The following is a 13,432-nucleotide window of genomic DNA, read 5'->3' as shown; positions in this document are numbered from 1 at the left end:
AAGATGGCAGAGTTGACTTCCACTAGACCTTGAGCCTCAGTATCCACTCACTGTAACACATCAGCAAGCTAAGTGACACACCCACCAGCACCATGACCTCCAAGGCTGACCATCAAAGATCAAAAAGTGGGCAGTGGCCCAATTCAAGGTGAAGAAACTTTTAAGGAAAGAAAATGTAAATGAGATAAGAGCCTTTAGATAAATTCTATTAAGAATGATTATGCTTTAGAAATGTCTATCTAAAATAGTCTCTCCAGATTCTGGCAACTTGAAAGCAAGTCTAGAGTTGCACTAAATTAAGTGATGGAAGTTTACTGAAGAGCTAGGTCATTCCCAAATAAAATAAGATACTGAAACATTAATTACTGAACACTGGCTTCCTCTTACAGAGAAACTAAAGATATTTAGAACTTAATGAATATGTTTGGTGCCATCCTGAGATGTGCTCTATCAGAAAGCAAATTTTTTTATTTTTTTAAATTATCACTGGTATTTATGTTCACCATTCTACAAAACGCTAACGTAAAGGACAGTTCATAATTGCTTACTTCATAGTTTTCACAAGATATTAAGGTCTTAAGAGATACGGATTCTAATTTAAACATGTAATTAAAGCTAACAGAAATAATAAGAACATTTCAGTAAACAATAGGAAAGTAGGATGTATGTTTTCAGTAAAGAAGGCATGAGGAATGGAATTAGATTTTATTGAGCGAAAAGGAAGTAGGTCTGACTTAGGGCTGGCTGTTTTCAAATGGAAAATAAAGTGATGGATACAGAAAGTGATAAAAAGTTTTGTGGGAAGTGGACCCCAAGAAAATTGTCCATGATCAGGACTGACTAAGGTTAAAATAAATTTAATTGAGTAAATGAATTTTAAAAGTAAGTGGGTGCAAAACTTAAATTTGACTTTTCTCTCTGTTAAGACAAGTTTTCTTAAAATGTTGAACTGCCTTTGATAACAGATTTTAAGTTTCTTGACCTTTTAAGTGATCAGTTCTGTATTTGCCTTTGAAATCTTTTATTGTTACTTTGGCTGGGTTGAACAACTGTTGTTTCACAGTGGCCTATGATCCTATCTGACTGAGTGTTCTAAGCCCTTACATTTCTACGACAAAACTTCCCAAATCAGGGCTTCCCTGGTGGCGCAGTGGTTGAGAATCTGCCTGCCAATGCAGGGGACACGGGTTCGAGCCCTGGTCTGGGAAGATCCCACATGCCGCAGAGCAGCTGGGCCCGTGAGCCGCGACTACTGAGCCTGCGCGTCTGGAGCCTGTGCTCCGCAACGAGAGAGGCCGCGATAGTGAGAGGCCCCCGTTTGCTGCAACTAGAGAAAGCCCTTGCACAGAAACGAAGACCCAACACAGCCAAAAATAAATAAATAAATAAATAAATAAATAAATAAATAAATAAATAAATAAATAAATAAATAAAAAAAAATTTAAATTAAAAAAAAGAATAAAAAAAAAAAACTTCCCAAATCAAATAGTAATAAAGTTTCTTCAACCTCTAGCTAACTTTGGGATGCTTCAAAGGGCCCTGAAACATCCCAAAGAGAGATACTAATCAGGTTCATTTGGTATGTTAAATTACATGGGAAGTATTGTCAAATGAGTAATAAATCTTCTTAGGTTATATTGTATGGTAAATGTTACTAATACAGATATTCTAGAAATTATATGGACTTCATAAAGATCTGATATGTCCTGGTAATAAAATGTTATCAGTCATAATTCTAGTTATTATCTTAAAGTGCTGTATGTCACAACAGTAACCAAGTTACTTTGTCAATTGCATTGTAATCAGATTTTAAACGTGCCTTCTTAAGTCTTTTGTCATTATAGACACTTACCGTTTCAATCTAATGCCTTTGCAAAAAATGCTTCCCCTTCAAGAAGATTTATAGAAAGGACTTTTGGATATATACAAGTTTCTGACTTTCAGACCATAATGCTGAACTGGGTACGAAATTGAAGAATTCTAATGAAAAACCTGATGGCCTCCTAAAGCTGTTAACCAAAAAATGATTAGTTATATAGGATGGAGTGAACTGGTGAATATGGTTATTTTTATGGTTTCTATCTGAAAAAATTACTGGTTTAAATCTGTGTTTTCCAGGTATAAGGAAACCTTCCCCTCAAACTCATTATAACTTACAGAAATTTGGTAAATTATACTTTTTTGTAAGCAGAATTGAAACATTTATCTTATCTCTCTATCTGCTCCCTCCAGAGACTGGAAACAGCTTTATTGGATAAATTAGGAAGGCTACCTCACTAGCGGTTACAGAAATCCCAAGGTATTTTGGAGACCTTGAAAAGGGAGGAATTCACCTACATCTGTTAGGCAAAAATCTGTGATAAGCCCTTGGCGTGACTTTCCTAGCCCTGAGAGGTCCTTTAAAAGTCCAGTCTGATCTTACCCTTCCCCCTCCCCATATCCTCAAGTCCATTCTCTAGTAGGTCTGTGTCTTTATTCCCGTCTTGCCACTAGGTTCTTCATGACCTTTTTTTTTTTTCCCCCTTAGATTCCTTATATACGTGTTAGCATACTGTATTTGTTTTTCTCTTTCTGACTTACTTCACTCTGTATGACAGACTCTAACTCCATCCACCTCACTACAAATAACTCCATTTCGTTTCTTTTTACGGCTGAGTAATATTCCATTGTATATATGTGCCACATCTTCTTTATCCATTCATCTGTTGATGGACATTTAGGTTGCTTCCATGTCCTGGCTATTGTAAATAGAGCTGCAATGAACATTTTGGTACATGACTCTTTTTGAATTATGGTTTTCTCAGGGTATATGCCCAGTAGTGGGATTGCTGGGTCGTATGGTAGTTCTATTTTTAGTTTTTTAAGGAACCTCCATATTGTTCTCCATAGTGGCTGTATCAATTTACATTCCCACCAACAGTGCAAGAGTGTTCCCTTTTCTCCACACCCTCTCCAGCATTTATTGTTTCTAGATTTTTTGATGATGGCCATTCTGACCAGTGTGAGATGATATCTCATTGTAGTTTTGATTTGCATTTCTCTTATGATTAATGATGTTGAGCATTCTTTCGTGAGAGAGTGGCATGGACATATATACACTACCAAACGTAAAATAGATAGCTAGTGGGAAGCAGCCGCATAGCACAGGGAGATCAGCTTGGTGCTTTGTGACCACCTAGAGGGGTGGGATAGGGAGGGTGGGAGGGAGGGAGATGCAAGAGGGAAGAGATATGGGAACATATGTATATGTATAACTGATTCACTTTGTTATAAAGCAGAAACTAACACACCATTGTAAAGCAAGTATACTCCAATAAAGACGTTCAAAAAAAAAAAAAGTCCAGTCTGAGACTCCTTATAAAAGTTTCAGCAAGTAAAAAGTCTATATGATCAATTACAGTTATATAAATCATCAAACCAAGTTTATTGAGACCACACTTATTTTACAAACCAATTAGTCTTAATTTGGTTACATTTAGTAGAAAAGAGGGTAATTTTAGAGAGAAAAAGATTTTTCAATGAATGTTAAATCCCAGTTTTGTTAATGGAGATCTGTAATTACTAACACTCATCTCCCACATAGTTCTTTGCTGTTATGTTATATTAATGTAAAGTTTAATTGAATTATTAAAGGATACTCTAAGTTTGTTTCTGAAGCTTATCTCAGTAATTTCTTTGGATGAAGATCAGATGCCCCATGACCTGCAACCAGGGGATTATGCATACTGGAAAAGACATAATTTAAAGGACTATCTCCAACCTGGGCAGAAGGACCCTTTTCAGGTACTCTTAACTAGCTTATGCACAGCGAGAAACTGAAGGGAATTGACTCTTGGATTAATTTCCACTCACAAAGGGCCCCTGCGCTGGAGTGGCCTATAGAGAGGATGGCTGACCTCAAAATCACCTCAAAACAATGCTCAAACAAAGGAGAAACTACACTCACACCAGGGCGAGAAGAAGATGACATCAGAAGTAGACAGCTTGCCCGAGATCCTCGACCTGGGTCATCTCCCCCTCACCTGGAAGCTCTCTTACATCCCTTCAAAGCGGGAGACGGGGTGCTGCTGAAGTATGAAAAAGAGCAATGACCTGAGCAGCAGCAGCAGCCTGAAGAAAAAAATGAAAGGGATCTTATCTTAGGACGTTCTTCTTACTACTCACGCCTCTCTAAAATTAGATAGAGTAAAACCGTGGGTACATCATACCAGAGTAAGAAGATTATCAGCTATTGACCAGCCAAGCCTGCCTACAGCCAGCGCAGACTCCTGAGAAGCAGACATCTCACCCTTTGGGAAACTTTAAGTATTTGTTCCGACAAGTGGAATGAAAGTTCTGTTTTCTTAGCCTTTCTCATACCTTCTACCTATAGATTCATATGCTGATTCTTTTGATAATTCTAACTGCTAGACATGTGGTCAGCTTCCTATTTCTGGGTCTTCAGGACTGCCTTGATAGGTTTTCCCCATACAGGGAATGGTTTGGAAACAACTGGCTACAATAAGTCTCTCTGAAGTACAGGTTCCAGACCGGGCTTCAGACTTACTCCCCTGAATTCCCAAGGAAATGAGATCTGTTCTGTCTACTAAAGTTCTAGTTGTCACTCCTCTTACTTCTTTTTTTTTTTTTTTTTAATGTATTTATTTTATTATTTATTTATTTTTGGCAGTGTTGGGTTTTCGTTGCTGTGTGCGGGCTTTCTCTAGTTGCGGCGAGCGGGGGCTAATCTTCGTTGCGATGCACAGGCTTCTCATTGCGGTGGCTTCTCTCATTGCGAAGCACGGGCTCTAGGTGCGCGGGCTTCAGTAGTTGTAGCGCATGGGCTCAGTAGTTCTGACTTGCTGGCTCTAGAGCGCAGGCTCAGTAGTTGTGGCGCACGGGCTTAGTTGCTCCGCGGCATGTGGGGTCTTCCCGGACCAGGGCTCGAACCCGTGTCCCCAGCATTGGCAGGCGAATTCTTAACCACTGCACCACCAAGGAAGTCCCCGCTCCTCTTACTTCTAACTGGGTCTGCTACACCAAAATGGCAAAACAAGGGATTGAGATCTTAATCACATAAGACTCGGATCCAGGACTTGGAACTCAAATATTTCTAATTTGTTATCTATTCCCCAAAATTTAGGCAGGAATACGCCCCAGCTCAGCAAGAAGTAGTTAAAGCTGTCGTCGCCCCGTTCCCTAAAAGGTTTGGGGAAAGATACAGCTGAAGTGGGGATGAAAACCGAGTCCCCCTAAAGCTGAGTTCCTCTGCCGAGTTTATGATTAACATCTCTATCCAAAACGATTGTTCCCTTTTCTTGTCCAACATCTGTTCTCCTCAAGATTGAGGAATATCAAAGAAAAGGGAGGGACCGATGCCAAGCAGGGCCCTCTGGGGCTCCTGGGCAGGGAGGCCTTTTTGTCCCCCATTTCTTGTAAGCAAGACTCCAGCCTCCATGACCTTCCCTGAGTTCCAAAGGGCAGACCTGAACAGTTGCTAATCAAGGGAGGAGCAGCCACAAAACCACCCGAGGCAAGATTAAAGTGACCAGAGAAGCTCAGGAGATTAGGAGACCCTGCACACACTGTACTCTTGTCAGCAACCCCACCCTTTTGAAACTTTGCAGAAGAAAGAAGAATGCAAGACTGTTACTGCCTTGATCCTTATCACATACCTCTGACCACTACCCCTGACTATACAACTTCTCCCTATTCCCCAGTGAAGGGGGGCACAGTTCTTGAGGCGCTAGCGTACTGTGTTCCCCTTTGCCTGGCAAAGAAATAAAGCCACTCTTTCTTTCTCCTCCATCACTCTGTCTTCGATATTTCTGTTTGGCACTGGTGCACAGAGAGCTAGGATTCTGGCAACAACAGCTGATACAGAGGATAGCATTAATTTGGGAATGTTGCTGAATCAGTTTCCCAAACTTCTCAGATAAGAATCACTTGGAGGGAATTCCCTGGCAGTCCAATGGTTAGGATTCCCCGCTTTCACTGCCAAGGGCACGGGTTCAATCCCTGTTCGGGGAACTAATACCCCACAAGCTGCGCGGCATGGCCAAAAAAAAAAAAAAAATCACTTGGGCCATCTGTAAAATATACACACCACCAGTCTTCCCCAGACATTCTGACTCAAGAAGGTTGAACTGGGGCCTGGGAATCAGTACAAGTACACCAGTGGTTTATCTTCAAAGTCAGGGGGAAACAAATTATATTATTATATTTAGGCAAATATTTGCACCGTAATACCGAAGACCCTGGAATTGCCAAAGAAGATTAAACTACCAATAGGAAAAAATTTGTCTATTTTACACTGATATGGAACCGGTGTTTTGGAAACACAATCCTGAGGTTACCTTCTCAGGCTCCACCCCACTCCCACTGAAAAATTTCCCACTACTTTTAGAATATAGACAAAACTCCTTACCATGGTCCACAATGCCCAGAGTCATGGTTTCCTTCCTACTGCTTCTCTATATCCAATACCCATCTTTCTGGTCTTAATTTAAAGATGGCCCTTCTCTAGGCCAAGGCTAATCTCTTCTACCCTTGGTGCTCCTGAGGAAGTTTCCTCATTTGTAAAATGGAAATAATATTGATCTCATAGATGGTTCAGGATTAAATGGGGTCAGGTAAGAAGAGCTCTCTGCACAGAGGGGCTGGCACAGTGGATTATTTAATCAAATCAAGCTCTGTTTCTACTTCACATTCAATTCAATTCCTTTTTTTAAAATTAATTAATTAATTTATTTATGGCTGTGTTGGGTCTTCGTTTCTGTGCGAGGGCTTTCTCTACTTGCGGCAAGCGAGGGCCACTCTTCATCGCGGTGCGCGGGCCTCTCACTATCGTGGCCTCTCTTGTTGCGGAGCACAGGCTCCAGACGCGCGCAGGCTCAGTAATTGTGGCTCACGGGCCCAGTTGCTCTGCGGCATGTGGGATCTTCCCAGACCAGGGCTTTAACCCGTGTCCCCTGCATTGGCAGGCAGATTCTCAACCACTGCGCCACCAGGGAAGCCCTCAATTCAATTCTTAAACCCACTTGCCATCTGGTTTCTGCATCCACCATTCCAAAGAAACTATTTTCATTAGGCTCACCAACTGCCAAGTCCAAATGACATATTTCAGTCCTTATCTGACTGACCTTTCTGCAAATACTGGACATTGCTGACCATTCCATCCTCTGAAATTCTCCTTTGGCTTCCCTAAAAACTGTATCCTGGTTTCCTCATACTTCTCTGGCCAGTCTTTTAAAGTACCCTTTGTGGTTCCTTCATTGCTTACTTTTTCAAATTTTAAAAAAATGTTTTATCACAGTAATACATGCATATTTATACGCCAATGACAGCTACTCAGCAAGGTCTTCCTTGACCATTAAATTAGAACCCTCACCCCATACCCTTTCTCATCACTTTGTTTTGTCTTCGGAGTACTTCTCTCACTCTCATTCACTTGTTTGTCTTCCTCCCCCACTAGATCCTAAACTCTCTGAGGGAAGGGGGTATGTTTTATTCACTGCTGTATTCAGAGCACGAAGAATAATGCCTGGCACCCACTAGGCTCAATCAACATTTGACTGACTGAAATATCCCCCACATTTAATCAATCACTTGTAGATTCTACCTCCTCAATTCTCTCAAATCTTTGCCCACTGTTCTTGCTTCACAACTGACTCATATCTTGCTTAAAAGACTGCCACAACCATCTCCAGTCCTATTCTATAGTCCATAGCCCAAATTGCAGCTAAAGTGATCCAAATCCTTCAATAGATTCCTACTGCCTTTAGGATTATGTCCAGATTCTTTAGCAAAGCATATAGAGCTCTCCATGATCTGGACCCTGGCTAATTCTAGTTTCAGCTTTTGCCAGCCCCTTCCATATGCACCATGCTCTAACCATCCCTAACTATTTATAGTCACATGCAAACTGCTTTACCTTTTTTGCTTCTACACCATGACAGCTGTGTTGCTGAGGACCTTTGGAGAAAAATCACACAATAAAGTAAATCGGTACCATTTTAGATAAACACCATTTAACCTCATTTGTGCATTGAACACCTATAACAATCCTTTTATGGATCCCTAGTCAGCTCCAGCTCCCATTTCCCTCATGACCATTAAAAAAAAAATACCAAGAAACACTTCAACATTAATAGAAGGGTTTACAGTGAAAAGAATGCGCCCCTCCCCAACCCTACCTCACTCCTAGAGGTGTTAACAGTTTGAAGCGCAACGTGCCAAATCTTCTCTGTGAATATGCAAATATGGATTTACATCCCTTTTGTCTCCTAAACAAATGAAATTAAATGTCACCTACTATTCGAAGACTTATTTCTTCAAGAATATCTTTCCATATTAGTACATATAGATTTTCCTCATTCTTTTTCAACAGTTGCATATTTTTTGACTGGACGTACCATAATTCAACCTCTCTGCTACTAATGGACATTTAGCAGGTTTCCCGTTTTTCATTCTCTCAGCAGTTCAACACTTTTATTCAAGCTCCCATCCCATTTTCACTTTTCTCACAAGGATGATTTTACCTATTTCACAGAGGAAACTGAAGCTATGAAGTGTGAACTCCTCCAACTTTCTATCTCCCTCATCTATACGCTGATCTGTAACTCCAACTCCGTCCTTCCTTTGTCTGGGGGTGGGGGGGAATCTCTTCTCCTATAGGAGGAAATGCTATCTATGCTAACATTCCTTCCTGTTTTCACAGAGGTCTTTCCAACAATTATCTTCTTTTGCTTTTTTCCAACCCCTCCTTCTCTATTGCTTTCTCCCTTAAGCCTATGTAAGCGTACTTATTTATCTTCCATCTTTTTTTTTTTTTTTTAATTCTTGGCTGCACCGGCGCCACATGCAGGATCTTAATTCCCTGACCAGGAATCAAACCTGCGGCCCCTGCAGTGGAAGTGCAGAGTCTTAACCACTGGACAGCCAGGGAAGTCCCTATTTTTCTTCCATCTTAAGGTACAGTATGCTAACACATATATATGGAATCTAAGGAAAAAAAAAAAGGTCATGAAGAACCTAGGGGCAAGATGGGAATAAAGACACAGACCTACTAGAGAATGGACTTGAGGATATGGGGAGGGGGAAGGGTAAGCTGTGACAAAGTGAGAGAGTGGCATGGACATATATACACTACCAAACGTAAAATAGATAGCTAGTGGGAAGCAGCCGCATAGCACAGGGAGATCAGCTTGGTGCTTTGTGACCACCTAGAGGGGTGGGATAGGGAGGGTGGGAGGGAGGGAGATGCAAGAGGGAAGAGATATGGGAACATATGTATATGTATAACTGATTCACTTTGTCATAAAGCAGAAACTAACACACCATTGTAAAGCAATTATACTCCAATAAAGATGTTAAAAAAAAAAAAAAGACTCTCCCCCTCTTTTATTCCTCACAGCCTAGCTTCTTGAAAGAGTAGTCTATGATCTCTCTTGTCACTTCCTCATCTTCCATCTGTCCCTCACCCTCCTGCTGGCTGGCTTCTAATCTCACTCTCTTGCTAGCTAAGGTCACCAGGGACCTCCTAGTTGCCAAACCCAAAGGCTCTCAGGCTTTATTTTACTTTACTTCTCTGTGGTATATATGCTAAGTCTTTTTCTTTTTTCCTTTAAAACTCCTTCCTTGGTTTAAGAAATATCATCAAGTTTTCCTTCTATTTTTGACCACCCCTAAAAATTGGTCTATACGAGCATTCTGCCCTCCATACCCTTCTGACTCTACACAGGCTTCCTGTGTGATCTCACCTACTCCCAAGTTTGCACAAATCCTAAGCTTTCTACCTATCATAGTTTAAACACACATGCTCCCAACCGAACTTAGCTATTTCTCCTACCTTCCACCCTCAATCTGTTCAGTGAATGGCCATCACCATTTACCCAATCACCTAAGTCAGAAACCTAGATTCCACTTTTTTTTTTTTTTTACTTTCCATTATCCAATCAGTCACCAAGAGGTACCTCTCATTTCACCCCTACTGCCAATGCCTCAGCCAGTTTAAGTCTCCATCATCTCTCATCTGGCGTCACCCCTCCCCAGCCCATCCATTTTTCACACTGTGCCAGTGATCTCTCTAAGATGAGCATTTGATCCTGAGCCTTGTAATCACTACACTACATATGTTTCCTTTATTCCATCCATCCAGAACTACTTGTTGTTCCATGAACAGACCATGTACTTTCATGCCCCTAAGCATTCTGTTCTCTCTGCCTAGAATACTTCCCCCCCGCTGGCCCCCAGCAAACTCCTCCCTACTCTTCATGATCTATCTGAAGGGTTCCCCTCTACGAAGGCTTCTCATCCTTACTTCATAAGCAGAGTTGGTAACTCCTTATCACCATGAAACTTTGTAAATATTTATTGCAATGATCATTTCTTATTAAACTTATTTATATGTCTATCACTCATTCTAGACCTTAAGTGCCCTGCCATCAGAAACTGTATCTTAACGTCTGTATCAGCATCTAGCAGACTACTTGATAAAAACAGGTGGCTCGATAAATGCTGAATGAATGAATGAATACCATGTACCCATCCAATCAAGCTAAACCAAAATTCTGGAAGCCACCTTTCATTCTTCCTTCTCCACTCCCAAATGCCAATTGGTCATCAAGTCCTGTTGATTCTATCCCCTAAACAGCTCTCAAATTCATCCCCCTCCTCCCCATCTTAATGCCACAGCCCTAGTTCAGGCTCCACTACCCCATACTTGAACTAGATTTGCCCCCCTCCAAACCACTCTCCGCACTAGTGCTGGAATTTTTTTAAATTTTATTACAAAAATAATACATTCTTGTAAAAAATTCAAATACAGAAATAAAAGCACAATACCCCACCCAGTAGACACACAAGCATATAGCCCCCTCCCCTCCAATCCCACTCCCCAGAGGTTATCACTGTGAACAGTTTTGTGTATATCCTTTCAGACCTTTTCCTTTGCATATACACGTATATATAAACACATATAAATACACACACATGGGTTTTGTCATTTACAAAAACGGTATCACACGTTACATGATTGTTCAATTTTTCTTCATTTAATATACAGAAAATTTCTAAAACACAAATCTGATTATATCACTCCACTAGAGCGCCTCATTTCTCATAATATAGAATTCATATGCAGTAGCATCAAATTCAAAGCTCTTGACGATATGCTTCCTATCCATCTTTCAGTCTCATCTCTGGCCATTCCAGCATTTGAGGGACTGGAACATAAACCACCTTAAATCCTTTCTGGAACACGGCAGGTACAAACAAACAAACAAACAAACAAACTAGGAACACACTCTGCCATTTCTGGAGTTCGGCCTTTTCACTTCATGTTACACTCTGCCTGGACTTTTCCATCTGGCAAGCTCCTAATAATTCTTCAACAATCAGCTTAAAAATTACCTCTAGGAAGACTTCCCTGACTTTTTCAGACATGATCACTCCTCTATTTTCCCCTATACTTTATACCTAGCTTCTTAATTGCACTTCTCTCACAGTACTGTAATGATTTATTAACATGTCTTGAATTCCACTCCCCCTCCCCCAACTTGATGGTGATATTGTTCAGTGAAAGGAATGCGTCTTATTTAATTTTGCATCCCAAGGTTTTGATGGAATGCTTACCATGGAGCAGATGCTCAGTAACGAATCTGTTGAGGATTTTATGATTCTAGGAACATTTACTGAGTACCTACTCTGCACAGAACCATATCCTGAGCATGAAAAGAAACAGAAGACACAGTCTTTGCCCTAAGGAACTTACCATTTCCCTACCATTTCCCCTGGGGGGGAGGGACAGAACACATTTACATGGCAACATATCATTTCTGACATATAGGCTGTTTCAAAGATTTATAGTTATTTGCCTCCAATCCATTTAGGAACAAGGCAGTGTATAATCAAATACATAATAAAATAATGGGCAGTTCAGTTTGTCCAAGAGGTTTATGCTTTTAGTGTGGCACAGAGTCCACCAGAATCCAATTCTCTGTCCCAGCAGAGGGGCTGTCCCCTGTTCCAGCCTGCACATTAGAAAACTGAGATGATACCATGCTTGGAAATTTTCTAATACATCAAGAGGACATAAAGTTATTAGTTCTTTCATGATTTCTCTTCTTTCCCCAGGAAAGAATGATACTAAGAGCAATAAATGGAGTTAAAGGGGGCACTGGAGAAGGAGAAGATTGCTCTCTGTTAGTGGTAGGGGGAAGGGGGTTGCTTGGTTTTAAATCAAAGGGTGGCACTGCCCCAGGAAGATCAGGAGAGGTGATTTTTTATCATTTACTTACTTACTAATTTTTAAAGGCTACGGTACTAGTTAATCTGGTGATTTCAAGATCAGACACTGTACAAATATAAACAAATGGGGGAAAGGTGAACCACCTAGGCTGGAGAACAGGGAAGGCTGACCAAGGAGGCCCAAAGGAAGCCTCATTCATCAGAGTCCAAGTCACTGTCCCCAGCAATGGAGTGGAAATCCTCACTGTCCTCCTCGTCCTCTGACAGGTGGACCTGGCTTAGTACGCTCGGCCCAGAGCGCTGCTCTTCCTCCTCCTCATCTTCTTCCTCCTCTGATACCTCATACCCACCGATGCTGCTGAAGCTTGTGTCTTGGGTGTTCGACTTGGGATCAGGCTCCTCATAGCTCCCATAACTGAGAAGAGAAACATGTCATCTCTCAAGCTCGGACACCATCCTCTAGCTGACCAGTCCCGTTCTTGGTGCCACCAAGGGATCAGCCCATCTCACCTCCCCTGGACACTAAAATGACGGTTCTGGACTGTTCTACAGGTCCCTGAGAGAAAAATGATCCTATTCAAAAACATCAACTTGCCAACTTCATATACGCAAGAATCTGAATGAAAGAAACTCCCCTACACCCGAACAACACACTGCCAACTTACATGACCATAAATGCTCTGAGAGCCTCATAGTTTCGTCTGCCACTTACAGCTTCACTCATCTACATATCCAATTAGTCAACAGTCCTGAAGATTCTACCTTTTCAATATATCTTGTCTCTATCCCCTCCTTTCCAGCCCTATTCTGCCTGCCTTGGCTTAGTCCTTTGTCATCCCTGGCCGCCTGCACCACTGAAATCAGTCTTTATGCCTCCAGTCTTGCTCTCCCCCAATTAATTCTTCACATTTCTGCCAGAGTGCTGTTTATTTTTGTTTGTTTGTTTATTCTTAATTTTACTTAAAAAAAACACAAGTAATGCACGTTCACTGGTTAAAAAAAATTAGAATATACACCAGAAAAAAAGAAAAAAAAAAAAAAACACCAATAACTCTACCACCCAGAGATAATCTTTTGGTATATGACCTTCCAAATTTTTTTCTATGCACTTCACTTTGATGCTTAAACATTTCCTTTTTATTTACAAAATTGGAATACTCTATATACTCTTCAGGAATCTGCTTTTCCACTAATGTTTATAATG

At 41.0% G+C, this 13,432-nt stretch overlaps 1 protein-coding gene across 10 annotated transcripts in view; it reads right to left on the bottom strand.

Moving 5' to 3' along the window:
- Positions 1 to 3,459: 3,459 nt before the first annotated feature.
- TAF1 (TATA-box binding protein associated factor 1) overlaps positions 3,460 to 13,432 on the bottom strand; it is a 91,358-nt gene continuing 81,385 nt past the window's right edge. For 7 of the 10 annotated variants that reach the window (XM_068532825.1, XM_068532823.1, XM_068532829.1 and 4 more), the window contains one exon: positions 10,844 to 12,643. In XM_068532825.1, coding sequence (XP_068388926.1) covers positions 12,421 to 12,643 — 223 coding nt within the window. In that variant the 3' untranslated portion in view covers positions 10,844 to 12,420. Of the gene's footprint in view, positions 4,111 to 7,121; positions 7,261 to 7,912; positions 7,954 to 8,174; positions 8,265 to 10,843; positions 12,644 to 13,432 lie in introns of those variants that run through there. The other 3 variants (XM_068532838.1, XM_068532824.1, XM_068532828.1) reach the window with 3 other exon arrangements.

The sequence above is a fragment of the Eschrichtius robustus genome, chromosome X, assembly GCF_028021215.1.
Source record: "Eschrichtius robustus isolate mEscRob2 chromosome X, mEscRob2.pri, whole genome shotgun sequence".
Classification (NCBI taxonomy): Eukaryota; Metazoa; Chordata; class Mammalia; order Artiodactyla; family Eschrichtiidae; genus Eschrichtius; species Eschrichtius robustus.
The sequence above is the reverse complement of the archived record's forward strand: the minus strand, read 5'-3'. Positions and strand labels throughout refer to the sequence as shown.